Here is a 23,385-nt window from a genome sequence, read left to right as displayed (position 1 = left end):
CTAAAGATGATTTTAGTGCTCTTTATGTTCCCCTAAATGACAAACCAATTTGTTACCTGCCTACATAAACATTTGCCTATATTAGCCCCAGAAATGTTTTATTTTTATTAGCCCAAACTTTATCTTTTTATGAAGACACAGGGGCCCAATAAAATTAGTGTGCAAATATAATACCCAATTTGCATTTTTCCATGGTCAGCAGAAAAGCTGAATAAAATCAATTTGATATTAGGTCAGCATATACATCAATAAAGCGTACGCTCACACAGGACCATTGTAATGGTTCCTGTAATTTCTATGCTGCCAGAGTAAAGAGATTAAATAATATTAAATGCTCCAAAATAGCTTCTCTTTTAAGAGGAATGTAAAAAGAAAGGGAGACTTTGGCATAAAACGAGCAATAAAGGATAATAGTTGCACATTCTCCAACTTTAAAACATTGTGACAATGATCTCAGAGGCAGGCTTCCTGCAAAATGGCCCCAATTCAGCAGAGCTCTCATGCCAAAATTATGGTTAAGCACATTTTTGAGCACGATGCAAGTCCCTCCAACAAATCATGTACTTAAGCACCTGACAGAGTCAAGGACAGAGCCTGAATGAACACCCAAAACTCGGAAGGTTTTGGATGCAGTTTTGAGCATTACAGGCAGGACCATTGCTGAGGAGATGGTCCTTGCACAAAGGAGACTGCTGAAAAAACCCCAGGCAGGACAGAGTGAAGGTGAGGGCAGTCCATCAGCTGTGAGGGTCCCCTGTAGCAGGGCTACCTCATCACAGACCTGGCCTTCCATGGCTTTTGCATGGGAGACAAAATGCTGCTGCCTCCCATTTCAGGTAAAACTGCATAGGAATGGCTGTCTGACTTCCACAACCTGCATCCCAGTTTTTGCTCATCACTCTGTGGTACAAATGGCATAATTTCCACCTTCTGTCTCTCTTAGTTTCTTTGTTCTGCTGAAGCCAACTATAAGAAGGTGAGACAGAAAATCTGACCTCACCAAGTCCAGTGGGATTCAGCAGTGACCAAAAATGTTGCTCCTTTGCACTCCTGCATTGCTGAGATGTACGCTCCTACCTGAAATGACATTCGTGGCCAGAAGGAGCAAAAATAAATGGGATTAGGTGCTGATCTGGTCTCTTAGGAAAAACCAGAGTGCAGTAAATGCTGCTTGGATTTGATTTGCTGGAGCAGGTTAATGTGGTGGAGATGAGGCACTTGGGGCAGGGCTGTTTTCAACGCAGATGTTCCAGCTCTGCTGGGCACAGGCGAGCTGGGGTGGCACACAGGAGGGGAATGCAATAGAGCTGCTTTGATTTCCTCTGTGGAGTATTTAACTCGCAGGGTTTTGAATGAAAACATGCTGGCAACAGCCCACCTTGTAGTGCAAAGTACCTGAGACAGGATGACAATATGGAATTCATTTGCAGTGGATAACATTCCATTAAAATGTACGTGGGTATTTAAATCAAATTGTTATTTGGCCATATGTTTGTAGGATGATGGATTCCCATGGATTGGAGCCTTCTGGTCTTCCAGAGATGACAAGATTTTTCTGGTACCTTTCTCAACTTTGAAGTCCTCTGCAAAGGAGTGAAATTCACTCCCAAGATCTCCTGACAGGCACCAGCCTAAAGGCTCTCTGAACCCACCTTCCAGGGTCAGACTTCTCATCCTGAGTGCTAATTTGTGAATTTGAATTATAAACTACATAATGACTGCAAGACCTAAAGAAGCCACGAATTTGCCATCTGATTCTGGTCTGGCAAGGTGGTAGAAAAGATCCTGGACGTTGAGGAGTGATGTTCTACCTCAGTTCTGTTATAGTACTTCATCTTGGTGGTGCAAATGGAATTCCATAGATTTAATATTTCTGCTTGAATGTTCTAGATACCTACCATTAAGCTGCTATATACAAATACTATCATTTTCATGTTTTTTATAGTAGCATAAAAATGAAAATTGAATGAAAATGGCTAAGTGAATTTCTTGCCTTGCCATGAAGGTTTAGAATTCGATCTGACTCTCTCTCTGTAAGTAGAAAATCTTTTCTGTGCTGCTCTAGCTGCAGCAGCACAATAAGCAACCAGGAGTGGAAATTGCTGTTTCCTGGGTGAGAGCTGAGGGAGTGCTGCCAGTGGGGTTAAGTGACTGGCTTGACATGCCAAAGCTTTAGAGGGGAAGGAACATGGGTTGAGGGCCAAGCAGCACAAGTGATGCTCAGAATGAGAGGTCTGAGCTGCTTGCTTGCAGCTCATTCAGTTTCTTTTCAGTGTGAAATTTGCTCGGTGTTTATTACTACTGTGGTTGCTGGGGAGCCAGAATAGATGTTGAGGTTAGTGTTGATTGTTCTGAATAGCATCTCAGATCTCCACAGCTTTGCTCTGGGGAATCCTCCTCTGAGCAGGGGCAGGATGGCAGTGGGTGAGGAGCAGGACATTGGGGTGTAACACACAGTGACAGATTGTTTAGGTCTCTCATAAATCAAGGCAAGTATTATCCATGTTGATGATAGTGGTAGACTTCAAAGGGAAGAGAAAATGTTCATTTAAATTTTCAAGATACTCTCCAGAAAAGAAAATGGAAAAGGAACCATTCCAGACATGTTTACTTTCCTTTCTTTCCAAAAAAACTGTTTTGTCAAAGAGTTTTGTTTCTAAGATTCACTGCTATGGTGTTCAGAAGGGTAAAAGTGGTACCACAACAGATTTCTCTGCATTTTCACAAGTCTCAAAGCTGTGGCTAAATGGAGTGTGCCTTTCTGTCATTTTGCTTAAGCGCTTTTGGCATCTACTAAGCAAAGCTATACACTTCTAATCTTCTTAATTTTGATTGATCTTTTCAATCCTGAAGTAGAAAATAGGATGTATTTCTAATGTAACATTTAAATTAAAAAATGAAATTGTGTTTTCAGGTTGTATAGTGGGTTAACCTTGGTTAGCAGCCAGGTGCCCACACAGCTGCTCCCTCTTACCCAGGACAGGGGGAGAAAATAAAAAGGAAAGGCTCATGGGTCAAGAGAAAGACAAGGATATCATTTACTAATTGCCATTGGGGTAAAGCAGACTTGACTTGTGGGGATTTTAATTCATTGCCAATTAAAATAGACTTGCATAGTGAAAGTTATTGATCATAATAATGATTCTAATAAGTGTTATGAAGCATAAATAGCAACAATTTTGTAATTGAAAACAAAGCCAAAGCCACAAAACACCCCAAAGCAATCCTCTGTCCAAGAGGTTCCTGACAGTGCTGTTCCAGACCCAAAGCAGCCATGGTGCTGGGCATCACATCTGTGCTGTGCCACAGCCCCTTTGATGCAATGCTGGTTTTCCAAGAGGGGAGGAAAACTCATCTCCTCTTGCTAAAGTGATCCCAACCCTTCTCCTTTTGTTCCCTAAAGTTGGTTTGGTGATTTATCTCCTTCCTCCCACACTACTTAATGCAAATGATGTGGGATGGTCATTGACTCCTGGCTGATGTGGTTGTGTTCCTTTTTGCTGCCTCCCACTTTTCTTCTGCTGAGAGAATTGACCCCACCAGCTGCAGGGTTTGGCAGGGACTTTCTTTCTTATATTTTTTTGCCTCTGGGGTTCAAAAACATCAGGGAATGGTGAAGCTGGTGTAAGAGAGAACAAATGGATGGCTGAGTTATAGGGAGAGCAGCTGCAGGACTTTGAGATGCTAAGGAAATAAAAGAAGAAACCTGCTGCAATTGTCTCCTGAGAACAGCAAAAAATGTATTGATTATTCCTATGGTTCTGTAAGGTGTGATTTGCCCTGGGGAAAATGGAGCACTTCTAAGAATTTGGGAAATGAAAAAAAAAATAACTAAGGTATGGTCTTGAGGACTCACACTTCTTTGAAAATAAAAGTCTGACTTTGGATATGTGTGCAATAAATCTACCTAATTAAAAGAGGAAGAAAAAAAAATCCAAAAAAAAAAAAAAAAACAACAACAACTTGGATTTAGTTTCCAGTCTGTAAACTTTTTACTTCAAAACAAAGATTTAAACTGTCTCTAGCAATTGGAGCCTGCTGTGTTTAGCATTACCCCTGCTGTGTGTGTTCAGGTTGAGATAAGCCATCTAACTGAGGTCCTGACCTCTTATAGTCTTTAAAATTCCCAGAACCCATTTTGCAAGAGCATAATTTTCATTTGCTGTTTATTAAGTGCAGTCACAGCACAAACAAAAGAAGGATCCTGGTTGACCCACGTAGTTTATAGCTAAAGCAGGTGGCCAAAGTGGTGTGGCTTCAAAACTGAGGGATTAATCCATGTTAAATTCAGCATAGTTGGGATCTAAATCTGTCTTCCACCTATCTGCAATTTGAAGGGGAAATAGCACATTTTCATGCCCTCACTGGAGAAGGTTCCTGGATTTAATCTTGGTCTCTTTCCTATACTTTTTTTTTAAACTTTTCTTTCAGTTAGAGCAGATGCAGTCCCAAACACTTAAAAGATTTTAAAAAAATCACCTCTAAATCCTCCAGAGCAAAGCCTAATAAATATAATTTGTAGCACTTTGCCATTGCCTGGCACTGCTAAGGCTTGGACCAAGTGCAATGCAGGGTGCAATTGGCTTTACCTCGACTGGAACCCCAGTGCTGTTCCTGTGGCCCTGGGGGACATTTATCACGAGTGAGAGCACAATTACAGTGCAGTTAAAGTCTCTGCAGTAAATCTTGGGCTTTAAAAAGAGACCTAAATTTGTTGTTGCAGGTTTGGCTGCATGTTATTATTCTTGCAGCCCTTGTGCAGTCTGGGAAGGAGACCTGGTGACGATGCCCCTTTGGTCAGGGATTGTGCTTGTTTATAATGTGTGACCAATTCTAATGAAAGGATGTGTTTTAAAAATTAACAATTGTTTGCTGCTACATCTGGGGCACAGTTTAATAATCTTAATTTCTTTTTTTTTTTTTTTTTCCTCTCTGTCCCCTTTCTGCTGCAGCAAACCTGCGTCCAGGGGCTGAACAGAAAGTGGTGTTCATCACAGCACGGGTCCATCCTGGGGAAACTCCCTCTTCCTTCGTCTGCCAAGGTGAGTGTGTGCCCCAAGGTGGCAGATCTGATGGATCTGATCTCCTGCTTGGTGGGGATAGCTTTGGCTCTGAAATGGAACGTGGCAGATTTTTCCATGGTGAGGATATCAGCAGAGTCTCTCATCTAATACCCAGCTGCTCATCTTCCTTGAGGCTGTAGGAATAGCTTGGCTCCAAGTCTTGTGAAGGTTTACTGAACTTGGACAGAGCTGGGCTCTGAAGCTTTTTTGGGAAGAATGAGACAGTCACACTCATTTGCAATATATTTGTGTAAAGGTCCTTTTCTTATGGCTTTTCCAGCCCATTTTGCTGGGGTTTATTCTGTTAACTGCTTATATTTTTTCTTGCTGTGTACCATCTCCAGCTTCTTTTCCATCACAAAGCAGTGACCCTAGCTCTCCAGTTGAATTCTAAGAGGCCTCTCTTTGTCTGAAGCTGCTGCTCTGAGGAACACAGCTCCCAGTGGCTGACAGCTGTTTCCTGCACAAAGCATTCCTGCTAAAAATAGAAAGCAAATTGCCCAGCTTGTATTTATAAAGAGTTGTAAATCTCTTGGCTCATGGGTACAAATAAATAAATAACCCCGGCACGCCTTCATATAACTTCATTGTACAGGCCTGAAATATTGTACTTATGCATGTGACCGTGTGCAGCAGTGAAGTGTTGATGGTGTAAATCAAAGCAGCTCCCCTGGAGCCAGGGCAATTTGGTAATTCACTGCAGCAGCTTGGACCTGGCCCTGCTGAGCCCATGAGCTGCATCAATCAAGCATATGCAGAGTTTATTATTATGTTGTCTGCTCGTGGTGCCACAGGCTCCATTGCCATGGGCCCTGCTGGTGCCCAAAGACCTCGGTGGGGAGGGTCTGGCACAGGTTCATGGTCTTCTCTGTGTGCTCCAAATCCTGGCAAGGGGCTGTGTTTGCCATCATTGAGGGAAAAGGTGCTGAGCTGAGCAGCTGCCCCCTCTGCTGCCCCAGGACACTCTCCTTGCTGGCCTGGAGCAGCAAAGGTAAAGCCCTTCCTCTAACAAAACAATGCTGCAGACTGAGAGCAGGGAAACTCAGCGAGTTCCCCATCCCCTGCCGTGCCACAGTCAATGCAGGGCATTACAGCACACATGATGTTTGTTAATGAATATGGATTTTTAATTGGCTGCTTTGATTCTGTTTGTGGCTGCTGGCATAGCCCTGTGAAATGAAAGCTGAGGCATGCTGCTGAGGTGGTGCTTTGTAAATGATGTTATTTTATTTTGATAATGGAGAGTTTATTCAAAAGGGAAATAATCAGGAAAAAAAAAAGGATGTGTAAAAGCGTGTGGCATGCTTAGCCTGATGAAACAGCTAGATAGAAGTCATGCTCTGATTGTCTCATGGAAACAACTTTGTGCTTTGCAAGAAAAAAAGCCAAAAACAAACAAAGAAAACACAAACAAATTAAAAAAAAAAAAAAAAAAGAAAGAAAAAGCAGGAAATACAAGAAAAATAACAAGGCAATATCAATATATGAGTTTTGGAGAAGCACATCAGAAACTTGTGGCTGGGTTCCAGCTCTTGGGCCCAGAGGCTCTGGGCTCTGCACTGAGCCCCTGCCCCATGCAGGCAGAGCTGCCTCCTGTGCAGAATCAGCATCCACACAAGGGGAAATGTCAAACACTTCAAGGCCATTGCAGCGTTGTTCCTAGCACTGCCAAATGTGAAACTGGGTGCTTGCTCCATCTTTGGAAACTTTTGTGTGGGAGGATCAAAAGAAGGCATAAAAAAGATTCCTCTGGCAGTCAAGTTGAGGGCACACTTAGGAATTTTATTTCTGGAGTCTCAGGAAGGTTTTTGGCATAGTTAGGTGTTGCAGATTTTATATCCAGATGCCAGCTCAGTGCATATGGAACATGTCAGGACTATTTTTTTTCTTGGTGGAGAGATTTCTTCTTGAATGTTTGATGATGCTCACCACCTGGAGTATTAAGATCTGGAAACTGATCCCAAATATTCCCCAGGAGCATCTCATGGATGGAAGACCAGATCTGTGACTGCCCAAGCTTGGAGAATCAGTCCACAGGGGAATAGAGAATGAGCAAAAAGCTTTATATTTTTTGTTTTTCATTTTTTCCCATTGATCTTTGGTTTTAATTTGTTCAGTCACTGTCTTCTTTAAAGCCTGAAGATAATATCTGACTCCTTACTCACTTTTCTACCTCTCTTTGAGCTGGCCAGTTCCTTTCCTGCCCTCTTTGGGCTGGTTTTTGCTGAGGGATTTTTAGCTGTGTACTCCAAACAGGAGATTCCTGGGACCTGGCAGAAACTACATATTACAAGCCCCATTTCTTTGGTTTTTTGGGTGTTTTTTTTTTTTTTTTTTTTTTTTTTTTTTTTTGTTTGCTTTTTTTTGGGGGGGGGGTGTTGGTGTGTGTGCATGTGCTTTTGGGTTTTTCTTGTTTGTTTTTTTGTTTGTTTGGACTTTTTTGTTTTTGACTAGTCAAGGCCCCTGAGAAGCAAGTTTTCTAGCTTTGATACATCATGAGATGCTTGTGCTCGTCTTTTAATCCTTTGTCCTCCACTTTAACCACATATTATGAATCTATGCAAGGATTTTGTATTCCTGTGGGATTAAAAAATCTTGTCATCTCTCTGTTCAAAATTGTTTCTCTGTCATTTTTCTTCATATTCTACTGTGAAGAATCCACTGAAAGCTGAGTTTTGGATACAAATGCCCTTCATTCCTGCAAATGTGCAGGTATTTTAAATTTGGATAGATATTTCTGTCACCTTCCAGCTGTGGAGTGCTTGCAGCAGTGACCAGACCTCCTCAGAACCATCAGGCACCTCATCCAGCAGTCACAAAGAAATGCTGTAATATTTCACACATGCTGCAGCTGCCACAAAACCCTGGAGGGCCTCTTCATAAAAAGATGGATTAAGAACCTTTTTGTTTCTGTTTTGGTCTTTTAGGAGTTAGTACAATGGTTCTCCTTTTTAGGAAGTTTTCCTGGTGGTTCCTAACTGCTTGTGGTGGAGCTCAGGGCTGGAAATGGAGACCCAGCCACCAGAGAGGATATTCAGAATATTCACATGAGTACCTTTCAATCCAAAGGTAGGGTGGTATTCTCCTGCTCAGATGGTGATGGTCACCATGAGCATTGATGTTTGCACCACTCCTAGGGATGAATAAGTAGGAGTAGGATCCAGGATTAAGAGGATTTGTTTTCATTTTGCTATTATAGACCATTTTTTAACCAACTGCTGGAATCACTGCTGCTCCTGGAGGGCGTTTGTAGTGAGCACAAAGGAGTGCAAATTCATCTTACAGCCCGAACTCATCTCTCTTGGCCTGTCAGATTTCTGAGGGATTGTTCTGAAGTTGTGGGTTTAGATTATTTTCCTTTCTTAGATATTTCTTCTCATTTTTCTCCCTCATAGTATTTTCCTTTAAGAAACTGTGGGCTGTTTTCTCTTCCATACTTTACTGTAAAGGCAAATAAACTGACTCTTACAGATGTCAGGTAACAGTGTGCACTAATAATCTGTGCAAGCCCCTACCCTCCAAACGCTGACCATAAGGCAGCTTTCAAAAGGATTGGATTTTATCCAAGGCTTGGCAATAGGGGTATTTTTAGCCCCCAATATTCTCAGAGTCTTATTTTGTTTCTTATGTTTGCTAGATTTTATATTCTTTGTGGGAGAAAAGCAACTGTCCCTCACTATTCACATCCATGGAAAGTTGTAGGAGACACTCCTACATTTAAGTTTATCCTGTATGCTCTGACTTTTGCCAGCAGTCAGTAATTCCAAGGTTAAACATGTCTAGATGCACCAAGACATTAATTTTACTCACTGATTTAGCATGTTCTATTAGTGGGATGCCAATTGTTGATTTCCCACTGTGGCACCCATCTTGCCATCTAAATGCAGAAATGAAAATTTGTACCCCAAGCGTCTAATAGGGATTTCCAGGCTGGAATACCAGAATGGGAGCCCAGTGCAATACAGAAGGGAGAGGAATCCCATAACTGGGTTTGAAGTTGCTGAGCCTCTCAGGCTCAGTATAATTTAACCTGGACCTGACCTTGAATCTTATGAGCTGAAAAGGGAACAGCCATTAAAGAGAAAATATAAGAAAAACAGACACCTGTGACTCTTTTCCATAAGAAACGGAGAAAAAATTACTTTTCAATAAATCTTTTTTTCTTTCTTTATAGCTGCTTAAATGAATGCTCTCCCTTGCTTCACCTTAAATCAGATGATATGAAATGGAAGAACAGATTGCACTGGGCAAGGTCTCTTGATTTTCTGTTTGCATCCTTTGTCTGTGTTTTTAACCCTCACCCTCTCGCCAGCAGAGGGCAGGGGAAAAAAAAATCTGAAAACTTGTACAAATTTTGATTCTAAGTTTGAAGCATGGAATGGAAGGGAAAAGACTGCCTGAAAACAAGTCTCCCAGCAGCTGTCTCTCCAGTCCTGATGTTGCACTATAACTCATTGGGCTGGTGGGTAATTGAACTTGCTCTCTGTGTCACCAGGATGCTCCAGGTGCTCAGAAGGATTTAACTCCTGGACAGATTCCAAAGTGGCCTCTTAAAACTGTTTTCTAGTTCATTTTGTGGAGGCAGTGCCTTCAAATCCTTTGAATTTGATCCTTCAGGAAACCTGAGGGAGTTGGTAGGAGAGTGAAGTTGCTAAAATACAATAAATGTGACTTGGGTGGGTTTTTTTGGTTGTGTTATGGGGTTTGTTTTGTTTTGTTATTTGGGATTTGTGTTTTATATTTCTTGTGGGAAACAGTCATAAGCATGAGAAGGATCCTTGTGAAGCCTGTTTCTTCTACTTGGAATTTTACCCAAACTTTGTCTTTTCTTATGAAGAAAGAAGAGGAATATACTGTCAGGGTTAAAAGCTGCTTTTCTGTTTCTTTTATTAAGCATAAATCTTTTGAGCATTAGGACATAAGTGATAGTAACTGAAGGCCAAGACATGTTTTAGATAAAAGTGTAAATTCAGCCTTTACCTGTGAAAAGAGCCTTTCTGAAGGAGCAGAGGTGATGACCTTGCTTAGCTGTCTCCAGGGTATAAATTCCTCCTAAGGTAAATAAACTGAGTTCTGTAGCCATTGGTGTAAGATGCTTTTGGGAACAGCAGCTGCACTGCAGAAGAAAGCAGTGCCCCTAGAAATCCCTGTGGTGGCAATGATTGGGTCCTCAGAAGCTTGGGGACATCATCTGCCAGATTTCCTATCAGACTGAAGGTGCACCTGAACAAATGCATGGCTTGCATCTCACTTGATCTGTTTTATTCTTCTGTCTAGCAAGCCAATTCATCTTCATTTCCAAGCTATGTTTCCTACCAGAGGAGGAAAGAAAATACCATTCCACAGGGGATAGGAATCCTGTAATTGCATGTTTGTTGTATTACTGTCAAGTCTCACTTCTGCCTTCTCTGCCAAATGAAAGAGAATGGAAGCAAACACTTCTGCTGTCCTGGCTACTTCTAGGCTCCAAGTGAATGGAATGCATATGTATAAAGGCTTAGTGTGCAATTCCTCTTTGGATGTGTTTGTAAGGCATCTCTGGGTGCAGAAGGGGTTCTGCCATGGCCAGGCAGACAAGGAATGGGTACTCTCTGGTTCAGGAATGCTTTTTTGGGAGCCTTTTCCAGTGTTCCTCTTCATGGCTGCATTGCTAAGACTGAAGAGAACTGAGCAACACAGAAGCTCCACTTTAAGGGTATTTTTTTATACTTTCTTGCCACCTTGTGTCTTTCTATACCCTTTGAGGTATAAAGACACAAAACTTCCATTCCCTTTCAGTATTTTTGACATCCTATGAAAATCTTTTCTGGCTTCAGTCCATAGGAAAGTGCATCCCCTAGAGCAGAGTTCTACCCTTGAGGTGACTGCTCTTGGTCAAAGGAAGAGTAGAATCTTTCCATGAATTTATGGTGTTCTGCATCCAGTGACATGCACAAGTTGTGTCAGGAGAGGATGGCAATGGGAACACTCCCGTGCTTTCAGGAGGATGGGAACACTCCTGTGATTTCAGGAGGATGGGAACACTCCTGTGCTTTCAGGAGGATGGGAATATTCCTATGCTTTCAGGAGCAGCTCACCTCTTAGGAGCAGTGATGGAATGTGGTGAGCAGGAGCTGCAGTTCATGGGCTCTTTTACAGGAGTTCAGGAAACCAAATGATGAGAAGCAAACAAAGGCAGCAGAATCCAACAGCCCAACCATAAAATGAGCTGCAGGACTCTCTTAAGGTTGTTAAATTGCATTCATCCTTCCCACCAAGATTTTTTTCTTCAAGTGCATAGCTCCTAAGCTTTAATACAAAGGGAAACACACTCTCCCTGGCTTCTAAAGCAACATGAAAATCACTATTGTCTGTCCCTTGTAAATCTCCTGGATGAGATTTTAGTGTGAAGTATCCCAGGAGAGAGAGGTTGTTCTGAGAATACTAAAGCATCCATATTGGAGTAAGGGAAATAAAAGCTCCTTTTCAAGTTGTGTTGCTGCAAATAGACTGTTAGAGGGATTCCTAACACCCAGTGTGACATTGGCTGTTACAAGGTACCACAGGCTTTGAATCAAATCACTGTGGTGTCAGGCAGGTCTGAGAGGTTATACACCCAGGTTCCTGAGCTGGAGGAAGTTTATGATGATTTAAATTCCTCAGGCTGTGGAGTCATGTGATTTACACCTTTACAAGGTGTTTTCTGGAACTCCTGCACAGAGAGAAGGTGAGATGGTGGCAGGGTGTGGAGGTGGACAATGCATGAGCTGGATGTTCATGTTTGCAACTGCAGAGGAACCCCAGAATTGTGGAAACCTGAGCTGTCCCTGAGGAAGAAGCTGTGTCATCTGTGGCTGAGACATCTCTCCCCACCAGCAGCAGAGGCTGCTGTCCCAGCTCTTCTGTTCAATCTGCAGCAGCAGGAACAGAGAGCTGGGCTGCTCAGGCAGGCTCACCCCTGTGTGCTCATCCCTCTGCTCCCAGTAACTCCTCAGCCCTGGGACAGCAAGGTCAGCTGTGCCTCTGCAGCTCAGAAATGTCAAAAGTGGCTTTGTTTGATTTGGTTTGCCCTTTGCCCAGAGCTTTGACTAGCTCTGCTTAACTAATCCTCTTTGGGATAATCACAGAGCTAAAGGAGCCCTTGGTCTTCAAGGGGGAGCATTGAGAAAGGCTTTCGCTGTAGAACAACAGGCAAATTTATTTTGTCTCCATGTGAGATTGCCCAATTAATCTCCTGAACATCCTGGTTTTGCAATGTTTCTTGACTGCTCATACTTTTGGATAACATAGGTTAAAGATAATTTCCTCCCAGCCCTACCAACCTCCCTCTAGGGCAAAGCACATCACATTTGTACACACTGGGGCACATTGCTGATGTCTGAGGACAGGAAAAAGAGAAAATACTGATTACCTGGACTTCATGATGATTTGGCTTTCCTTAATATCACCTGGTTTTCCCACTAAAAATCAGTCTGAGTGGATTCTGAAGGTGCTTAAATATGTCTGCCCAGTTATCAGGGTCCTTTTCTGTGCTTATTGCTCTGTATGGCCATGGGCAGCCAGTCCTACACTTTTAGGGAGCAGTATTGCTCCAGAAACCAGATCTTCTCTGGGCCAAGGCAGGAAATAAATATGCAAAACTCAGGACAAAGATGTAAAATCCACAGGAGGTTCAGGGTTGTCTTTAGACCTCAATTTCATGACTCTGTTAATGGCAAAGCAAGGGCTCTGATAAGTGACCATCACTGCCATCAAGGAACCAAGACTGAGATGAGCCCTTTCAGTCAGTGCAGTAGTGTGTGAGAGCTGTGCTGATCAAATTGCAGGTCAGCATTCACAATTAGGAATCTCTTCTGGTTTTTATAATTTAAGCCCTTTCCATTCTCCTCCAGCAGTGCCCTGGCTCTTCCTCACAACTGACACTCATCTTGCTGGTCTATTGTTTCCAGCTTTGTCTTCTGACCCTTTGTTCTTTGCCTGCCCTGGCTGGGTTCAGCTGAATTGATTTTTTTTGGGGTTGTTTTCATTTTGTTTTCAGTCCTTTTCTCTCGAGGTGCCCTGCACTTACCTTTCTGCTCCTCCTGCTTTGCTCTCAGGAGCCAGCACTGATGAGTGACTGAGACTTGGCCGCTGCAAACTTTCCTTTGACACCAGGGCACTGGGATTAAACTTTCCCTCTGCCCCTGGACAGGTTGCTCACAAGCTCGTCAGTGCCTAAACATTGTGCAGATGTTTATGAGAGCCATGGCTTCTCCAGCTTACAGAGAAAAGGGTGCAAAGCCTGTCTGGAGGGCAAGGAGAAGGCACTTGGGATAAAAGCAGACAACAGCCCTGTAGAGATTGGCTTTGGCTTTGCTCTTTCAGTGCAGGCTGAGGCTTCTCTGCACTCTGGGCGTGGAAGGAAAGGGTAATGGGGCACATTCATTGCCAGCTCTGCTTAATTTCACCTAAGAATAAATGTAGGCACAAATTGCTGTGCTGGGACCCTAATGCAGGGACAAACTTCTGTTAAACACTTTGTAGGCAGGAAGGGTAAATTTAGGGGAGTTTTGAACAATGGAAAAGGGCTCTGTAAAATGTCACTCTGGCCAGGAAGGTTGGTTCCCTAGTGACTGGTGTTGCCCCTAAGTGGCAATTTCCAGATGTGCCCCATAGTGTTAGTTCAAGGGTCAAATTACTTATTACAAGTTCCACAAATGGTAACACACTCCTGGTGTCTGTGTTATGATTTGGAGGTTATGGCATTAGTCTTTGCTACTGCTAAATTTACAAGATAATTGGACATGGATGAAAAATAATTAATTTGTATTTTTTTTTCTAATGCCACAGGTTTTCAAAGAGTGCTTTGTTATAAATTTCATACAAGCTCACTAATTTTTGTCCTATTTTCCCTTTCTCTTTTTTTTTTTGTTCCTCTATTTTTTTGTTACTTTATCACTGATGGGAAAAAAAATTTGGTGGGGAAGGGAAAGAACAAAGAAAGCCAAAGATCTGTGGTCAGTTAAAAGAAGAGGAAAGGAGAAGTCTGCAGGTCTCCTTATGTGATATTTTGTTCAAAATTATAAAAGTTTACTCCAAAATTTTCAGCCAGTGGAACAGTGTGTAGGCAAAATGTTATAAAGATGGATGTGGTCTATATTATTGGCAAGCAGAAGCCAAATCTTTGGGTGACTACAGAAAAAGTGTGACACAGACAATGACAACAGGGCAAGTTCTGGTTCAGCATGGCCTCCACCTACACAAAAGGAGCATCATTGAGCATTTTCAATTTTTCTAGTGATTAAAGTTTGACTGCTGCGGTGACTTTAGTACAACACTGATCAGCTTCATGTCCTGTTCCCTTAGAAGCACTTGTGCTTGGTGTCACAGCAGCAAAGGGAGACCAGGAGGGTGCCTAATCCCAGGTACAGGAGAAGCCATTCAGCCTCAGTGAGCTTCCCCTGCCCTCCATCAAATGGGACATGATCTGTCAGAGAGTCAAGAGTAGAACTGGAAAATGCTGTGGTCCAGCCTTGGTCCAGGTGCCATCTTTCAAAGCCTGGGTGTGTCGCTCATTCCTGGGGAGAAGCAGGGAACAGAGCTGGAAACCTGTTGGAACAGCACCCCTTATTCCCTGCAGTAATTCCCTGCCCTGGGGACAGCAGATCACTGGGATCTCAGTTTGCCCAGTGTGTTCTGTGGCTCCTCTCCCTTCTGAAATCTGGCTCCTTCATGCAGCAAAAGTGGCTGTTTATTAAACTTAAGTTTACCTTTAAGACCTTAAAATTCTGTTCAAGGTAGAAAGTTAGAAAGTCCTCGCCCCTGGTCACATGTGAACTCTGATTTTTCTTCCTGGCACTGCTCCCAGTGGCCAAGGATATGAGGGAAAGAGCGCCTTGACATCAGCTGCTGTGGTCACAGTGCTGCCAGATTTCAAACCCATCCTTACAAAGTGCCTGGGGAGAGCTTCTGTCTGGAGCTTGCTGGCACTTGAGATTTCATTTGCATCTGAGGCAGACTGTGAATGTAGAGTGCATTAGAACATTTCCACAGCAATTCTTAGTCTGGAATGAGAGCATCTTATGCCTTCTCAGTTTAATATGCTTCAAAGTTGATTTTGCATTAAGACTGTCTCCAAACAGAATTCTTTAGGAAATAGTGGGGTTTTTTTAGCTGCTTCTTCCTAATACAACAACAACAACAACAAACCCCCTCAATCCTTGGAGGCCTCCTGAAAGTTATATCCCTCTGACTTTTCTCCCTCATACTTCTCAGATGGAAACATGTACTTTTATACCCTCCTGGAGAATTTCACTTCTTTACAAGGAGAGATGCTTGTGGTGGTCCTACTCATGTGAGGAAATGTTGCTGATTATTCCCTTTCCAGTGCTAATTACCATCACCTTTAGGATCTGCAATGCATCTTCATTTTCACAGCAACATTTGCTCTGGAGTGGAGGAAGGGGCTTATGCCACGTTCTGTTGCTTAACAGCCAGGAGCACACCTGCACTGACAGAGAGTGACCCTAATTTATTTCTGTGGAGCTTTTCCTTGCCTGGATGTCATGCAGTGTAAATAAAAGAACAGATCCATCTCCAGCAATGAGGGGCAGAGCAGAGGTTTTGCAATTTCTTTCTTCATGTAGAGACATGGTCATTACTTTTTTTTATTCTTCTATAAGACAAAAAAATAAACCACAGGGAAAAAGGCTTTTGCCTGCTGGAACCCAATGCAAGCAGCTATCCAACAAGTCCCCTCCAGTACCACTGAAAGCAACTTGCAGATCCACAACTTTCACCTCTGAGTCAATGGGGGGAAGTTCAGATGCAGCCAGCATTTTCTTGGCCATCAGATCTTCCCTGAGGATTAGGTTTTTCTTTAATAAATCACTCCTTTTTTTCTTTTCCCCAGAAATAGTTCAGGTGTTACATACAAAATACATACAAATACAGTCCCTGCTTTATTTGCCTGTCAAAACTGAAGCTCCAGACTTTGCTGTGCAAATGGACTTCCATGTTTCATTTCAGTTTTAACTGTCCTTTGGCACTGCTTAGAACAACTCAGCCTCTACTACCTTGATGCCATCTGTCAGGGAGAAGATATACAGATATCTGCTTTATTCTGGTTTTGCTAGTGTGTTACTTTTGGATGTCTTTGAGGGGGAGACCCAGAGCAGGCAGGAAGCTCCCTCTGGCTCCAGGGGACAGGCAGCCTCCTCTGAAGGAAGCTGATGCCACTCTTGCCTTTCTCATGCCCATAAATAACCACAGGAGAGTGTAAAACAGCTCTCCATTAACAGGATTCTCTCTCTCTCTTATTCTGGTTGTCCATTTTAGAGCTGCTGCCTTGCAGTGCCAGCAGACTTTGTGCCCTGCTCTGCCACTGGAGCCTTGCAGGTGCCTCTGCCTCCCTTGGAAAAGGGGAGAAACTGCCTTGTGCCTTCTCAGTCCATCTGAAGGGAAGGACAGGCAAATCCTGTAACAGTGAAGCAGTGTAACCTGCAAACCCAGTAAAGTGGAAATCAATGAAGCAGCCAAAAGGTGCCATTACAGCTAGCTTAGTGCAAGTTCTGTGTATCAGGAGTCACAAAGCGATGTGGTTGTTCGTGCCCACGGGGGAAATGAGGGGAATGGCTGTGCAGGTTCCTGCCAGGCCAAGCTGCCAGTGTTTGCATGTGGGGAGTGTGTGGATGTGCCACATATGAATGGAAAAGCCACATCTGCAGCAGAAGGGAGCAGCTGGGGCTCAGCCCTAAGGAAGGGACACCTCAGCTCTTCATAGGTGAGTGGATTAAAGTTCTGGGCTGAAGTACAAGAAAGAGTTCCTTTCCCACATCCCAATTTTCTCCTGAGTCCTGTCCTTGTGTCCTCTGGAGATCCAGAGTGTGACGGTGTTCACAGGGGTCTTATGTTGAAGGAAGAGACGGAGGTCTGGCTCCATGTTTCAGAAGGCTGATTTATTATTTTATGATATATATATTACATTAAAACTGCACTAAAAGAATAGAAGAAAAGGTTCTCCTCAGAAGGCTAGCTAAGCTAAGAATAGAAAGGAATGAATAACAAAGGTTTGTGGCTCAGACAGAGAGTCCAAGCCAGCTCACTGTGATTGGCCATTAATTCCAAACATCCACATGAGACCAACCACAGATGCACCTGTTGCATTCCACAGCAGCAGATAATCAATGTTTACATTTTGTTCCTGAGGCCTCTCAGCTTCCCAGGAGGAAAAAATCCTAAGGAAAGGATTTTCATGAAAAGATGTCTGTGACACCAGAGCTTTAGGGCATCACATCGCCCATGGGGGCATCAATGTGCTCTTGCTCCTTCCCAGCAATTTGTGTTCCACTTTCATCCCAGCAGTGGTGCCACCAGGAGTCTGTCTGGCTGAGGAGCCCTCTTGTGATGTGGCCAGCAGCAAATGTCTGCAGGTTGTTGTAGATAAAGGCAAATTAAAAGTGGAGATACCCCAAATACTCTCCCAACACCCTAGAGCTGAAGGGACCTTGGTGTGAATGAGTGATGTTCTGCAAGGCCCCTCTGGTCTGTGTGTGCCTGCCTGACTCAAACCTGCTGCCTCTGGGTCTTTGCTTGGCTGAGCAACGTGTTTGCAGATGCTGGAAACCGTTTTTAGAATGTGTTTAAAAATACATATTTTTCATTCCTTGCCTCGCATTATTTATGTAATGCCCTTTCCCTTTTTCACTGTGTATTAGATTTTTGTATGTAAATGTATTCGCTGTCTGCCTCCAGAGAAATCCACCTTTTGCCTTCTCAGCTTACAGCGCATTCTTTGCTTGGGCTGCTCTATCCATCTTCAGGTTTCTTCAGTTCTTGTTGTGACCACAGATAATTCTGTAAGAGCTCAGTGTGACTGCTGCTTTGTTCATTGGGTCTGCAGAACAGCACTGTGTGACAGATCCAGGGGTAAAACTGGGTAAAGTTGGATAAAACTGGGTAAAATTGGGTAAAACTAGTCCAGCCTCTGCTCCCAGTGCCCAGCTTTGTTTAACCAAGCACACTGAAATCCCAAAGGTTCCTAATTCCCAAAGAAAGGCACCTCTGCCAGGTTATGAAAGGTATCTCTGGCCATATAGGAAGTGCTCTGAGTCTGGGGAGACAATTCAACAAAAGGCTTGAAAGGAGAGGGTTCATCCTCTTTTGCTATTCCCTGCAACTTTTAGTGGTTTCCCAAGTAGAACTAGGTCTGCTTAGTCCTCCTTGTGTCCATCAGAGTTTATTTTTATCACTTTTATAGCTCTGCTGGGAATCTTTTCCCCAGTGCAGGCAACTTTGGAGAATTTACACTTGTGGTGCATTCTTGTTGCCAGCCCTGGGAAGGTTTCTGACCTCCACATCTGCAGTTGTCATGATGGGCAGGAAAGCAGTCATCTGCCAGGCTCTGGGGAGCTCAGCCAGCTCCTGGGTAAAGCAGCAACACTCCAACAATGATGCAGTTTCTCTGTTTGCCCTGCCAGACCCTTACAGCTCTAAGTAGCAAACTGGAGAATGAAGTGATTTTCTGTTTCTGGTTTTTTCACCTCCTTGCTGGTGCTGTTGGTGGACAGCTGAAACTCCCCTTCAGGGCAATGGTGAAAAGTCTGGTGTTTTGTGAGTTGATAGGGATAGCAGGAAACAGTGCCTGAGTTAATTCTGCCAGGGTACATCCCTGCTTGACTCTGGCTCATACATTCTGGATTTTACTCCCCTTATGTTTATTTTTCCCCTCTTTGCAACCAAGGTTTGCCTCTTGTCTCACTCATCAGGATAGAAGGAATCTTCTGCATATTTCTGTTCAACTCTAGCTGGATTTACCATTAGTTAATTCTGTAAAAATTGAGGGCCATAATGCAGTGAATATTTTTTGAGCTGACGGGAGGACTCACACTCATGGGAGGGACATACTTTGAATAATAATGACCAAGCGCATCATATTCTTGAGGTAACATCTTGAGAATGATTCTGATAAATCCCAAATAATTCATTAATGAAACAAGATCATCTGATCCTTGCAGTGCTTCTCCAGGAACCCTTTTGTTTTTCCCCAGGAGGAAAAGAGGCATTATCCAGGGGGTATTGGTAGGCTCATTTTGATGCAAAGAGAACTCCAAGCTCCTTACAGCATATTAAGAAAATTAAAGAAAGGAAAGCCAGCCAAGGAAGCCACCCACTCAGTCTGTGCTGTGCACTGAATTTAGGAACCCTTCAGGCAATCCTGAAGCAGGAGCTGTGTGCTCCTGCCAATACCTCCTCTCTTTGTCAGCCTGACAGGTTCTTTCAAGTCACAGCTCTTTGCTGTTGCATCAGTTCTGCTGGAGAGCTGCACAACTGCCCCTGGGCCAGGGTAGATTAGTTTGAGGTTAAGCAAGCGCCATCAGGGTAATTAAGGGGCTGAGATATGAGTTCATCTCTGTGCAGGGCAGACAGTCTGCTTCCCTCCGTGCAGGTTTGCACTTTTCACCAGACAAATCCAGCCCTGCTCTCCTAAATTAGTCTGCTGCTTTGAAACTTGTGGGCATCCCATTGCTGCAAGGAAGAGGAAAGGCAGAGACCATGAAATGGTGGGAGGGATTAACCTGGTGCTCCACCTGGGCTGGTGGTGCTGCTGGGGAGAGCACGAGTGCCCTGCACCCAGAGCTGCAGGAAATTGTGCCACCAACACCCCACCGCTGCTCTGATCAAGTATCCAAGCACCCAAGCTTCAATCTAGGGCTTTTTTCCTCATTCTATTCTTATTCTAAAGTCTGAAAATATGCACAATCCAATTCAATGGCATCCAAATGAGTCCTGAGGCCATAAATTGCTGCATCCAACAAGTAGGAAAGGGTCAGACTGTTTGGTTCCTTGGGGTTTCCAGCTGTTAAAGTGCCAAAGCATCAGAGGAACTCTTAAGGCATGTTAGAAGACAGTTTTATCAGAACAAGATTACATGAATGTATGTCCTAATAATTACATGAATTATATGACCTACGGCATCTTTTGTAACAAGATCGTTTGTGCGGTCTCATCATCTACTCAAGTCTGTTTAGTAATGTTATTTTTTCTTTTGGATTTTCAGACAGGATCAGGCTTTGGGTAGTATAAAATATCTAGAGAATTTTAAAGTAGGAACTAGACTTGTCCTCGCAAAATGCTTAATTGTCTTTTATTTGTTGGCTGACAATTTTAACAGGCAAAATTAGATGCCACATTTTACCCAAAGCTATAGTTTGTGGAACACTTTGTGTGCTCCTTTCTGTGAGGAAAGGAAAGGAAAGGAAAGGAAAGGAAAGGAAAGGAAAGGAAAGGAAAGGAAAGGAAAGGAAAGGAAAGGAAAGGAAAGGAAAGGAAAGGAAAGGAAAGGAAAGGAAAGGAAAGGAAAGGAAAGGAAAGGAAAGGAAAGGAAAGGGTAGGGTGAGAGTATTCAGGGCTGCAATTTTGAACTGACCAGCAACACTTGTTGTCTCTGTCACCAAAAGTCTTTCCACCTTGACCCCTACAGGGCTGATTTTCAGAAAATGCTTACCTTTAGGGAAGAGTGGGTTGGGGATGGACTGTGAGTAGCTCAGATGTCACTAGTGACAGCTGAGTAAGAGCAGAAAAGTTTCAGAATTTTACTCAACACGTAGCATTTTGTGGCTACTTGCCATGTTTCCAGCTACAGTCGGCTCCAATGAGCTTTCATGAGTTTGTTTGGAAAATCCATCTGCTGGTTTTGGCCCCAGAGATGCCAGTTTTGCTGCCCTGCAAATCTGGCCATTGCTAGCTCAAGTTGAATACACTAAGATAGCAGACTCTGGTAGCAACTTGCCAAAAATCAGCAGTGCTAGAGACTGAGATCTGGCATTCTGGCTCCTGGTCCCACATCCCAGTCACTGGGAATGCCAACTTTAATTATGTTTTGCTGGCAATGCATATCTATATCTTTTCAGCACTGAATTGGGATGTTGTGCTCCAGCCAAGCACCAGCAGCCGCATATCCTTCAAAGCAGATGTGAATCTTTTTCTGAGGAAAGAGCAACAGCTCATAAAAATACATAGGAAATCCCAAACACTCATCACTTAGCAACTTTCTACACTGAACTGATTGTACTTGTAGACTGCTGATTTGTGACTGGCTATTCCAGTCACATCCATTTCTCTGTGTATTCTCCCTGTTTGAAATGCATCTGGAGTATCAGGGTCTGGAACTCTTTGGTGTTCTGAGGCCTTGTTTGCACAGTCTAAATGTAGGACTCTCTCAAAAATACTAGAATAGTGCACATGAAAGGCAGTGGTGTAAATTTGCCTCCTTTATGTGGAATATCCATGATAAATTTAAAGGGTTCCATCCCAGTCAGTCCTGTCCAGTCAGCAGACACATAAAAATGGGAAACAAGGTCCATTTCTTTACCCAGGAGTCCCAGAATGTTTTACTATGGCACAATTTTTCCAAATCTTCATTGAAGTTGCAATGTGAATAGATGCCAAATGCCAATTGAGGCTGTGATGGCAGAAGTGTCTCCTGTATCCTTACAGTGGTGTGAGAAGGATTTTTATGCTTATGAGATTCTGGAAAACACTTGAAATTATTTTCTCTCTCATTCTGACAGAATACAGCTAGGGGTTCCAGACTGCTGTTCCCATTGCTACCCATGGATTTCTGTTCCATCAACACCAAATTCCAGATTAATTATTTGTGCAACCCTGGGCTAACTGTAGTAGGGCGGGAGGGAGGGAATGGTCAGGAATGATGGGTTTTTAAAATCTTCTTTAAATCAATTACTGTCTGTGCTTACCACGCACATTAAAATTGGAGGAAATCCACAGTGCCTTGCTCTGCCATTTGAAGTATTTGTTGCCAGTCATTCTCAATTCCTTTGCAGCAGCCCCTCCAGCAGAATTGTGGTTTTCTCTGGAGCTGACATTAGCAGTGTTCCACTAGCTTGGCAAAATGCAGTGAGGACTGTGTTCCCTGGGAGACTGGCTGTTTTCCATTTATTTCACTGCTCTGGAAACAGGCCTAGCTGTAATGGCCTAACATATCTTAGAACAGGAAAATTACTAATTCAAGTCAGTGAGCATATTTTCATTTTAAAAGAGTAACAAATTAAATAAACTCTCTGCATTTTGCATTTGAGACCTCAGTGTTTCATCTGCTGTAATCTAATTCACCCATTCATTTCCTGCACATTCATTTTATCCCATTATTTGAGATTTCCTTTGCTTTTAATCCTGTGTTTTGAAGAGACCAAGAGTTACAGCAGAGAATAGATGAGAGACTAAACGGTAAATAAAAGAACAAACATGCCATAATATAGCTTGATGTGTTTCTAATCAATCTGCTTATTGCAGCTGGATCCTTAGTTAGGTGGGCAACTTTTCTGTCTCAGGTTGATTAAAACTTCTTTAAAAATAGGTGAAGTGGGGCTCTGTGCACAGTGCACAAGTGGTAACTGTTGGTTTGGTTTTTTTGGATTTTTTTTACAATAGCTATTATGGTTGCAGGTTTAAAAAAAAACTTGAAATAGCCATGGGAACCTACAGACTTTTTCTGGGGTGCTTTTAACCAACAAACAAATGCAACAAAATCTTCTTACTTAACCCTGAAATATTTACCTGTCTAGCTGGGGACAAATTGCTGTGTGATCAAAAGGTTTGATGCTCCAAGAGAATCAATAAGGCTTTTTCTTTCTGTACCCTTCAGAAATAATGTAACCAGGGATGTCCTTCCTGGAGCTGTCTCACCTGCCTTGGGTGGCTCTGATGTGTTTTGCCATGGGCAATTGTTGCTTGGTTGTCTCCCTTGAGACTTTCCTGTCCACAGGAGCCACTGGGGAAAATTGTTCACTTCTCTGCATTTTCAAACACCTAGATTGCTTTTCATCATGTGCCACCCTCAGGCCTGTGCAGGTCCCCTCTGAGCCTTTCCTGGGGGAAGTCTAAATGAAGTCTGAACATCAGCAGAGAAGGCAGGAGAAGAGTCTGACCTGGAAAGTGGGGTCTGAGGGATGCTCACTCGGGTTTGGTGCAAGGTGCAAGGTGCTGCATCCCTCTGAGAGCATCCTGCCCTCCCTTGCCCTGCTCCTGGGTGTGCTGAGGGTGGCCAGGGAGGGCTCAGGGAAAACAGACACTGCTCTGGATCTTCCCAGTCTCAGTTCCAGAAACTACGGAGAGAGAGGCACGTGCATGCAGATGTGCACCAGGAAACTGGTGACATAATTCAGACATCAAATTTCCCTTCCTCTAACACCATAACCAGGTGCCTGTTTTGGTTTTGCAGTGCTTCTTCACCAGCCTATTAGCTTTTGTAATTTTGATGAGATAAACCTTTGTTTTGCCATGGATTCCAAAGGGACCTTTGGAAAGATAAAGCAACTGTTGCAGACATCTTTTTATGAAAATC

At 43.2% G+C, this 23,385-nt stretch overlaps 1 protein-coding gene across 1 annotated transcript in view; it reads left to right on the top strand.

Annotated features, from left to right (window-relative positions):
* Positions 1–4,566: 4,566 nt before the first annotated feature.
* Positions 4,567–23,385, top strand: part of LOC131559671 (cytosolic carboxypeptidase 6-like) — a 205,540-nt gene continuing 186,721 nt past the window's right edge. Inside the window, exons 1-2 of the mRNA XM_058808088.1 lie at positions 4,567–4,642; positions 4,953–5,042. Of these exons, the coding sequence (XP_058664071.1) occupies positions 4,567–4,642; positions 4,953–5,042 (166 nt within the window). The remainder of the gene's footprint in view (positions 4,643–4,952; positions 5,043–23,385) is intronic.

This window comes from Ammospiza caudacuta, chromosome 7 (genome assembly GCF_027887145.1).
Source record: "Ammospiza caudacuta isolate bAmmCau1 chromosome 7, bAmmCau1.pri, whole genome shotgun sequence".
Classification (NCBI taxonomy): Eukaryota; Metazoa; Chordata; class Aves; order Passeriformes; family Passerellidae; genus Ammospiza; species Ammospiza caudacuta.
The sequence above is the reverse complement of the archived record's forward strand: the minus strand, read 5'-3'. Positions and strand labels throughout refer to the sequence as shown.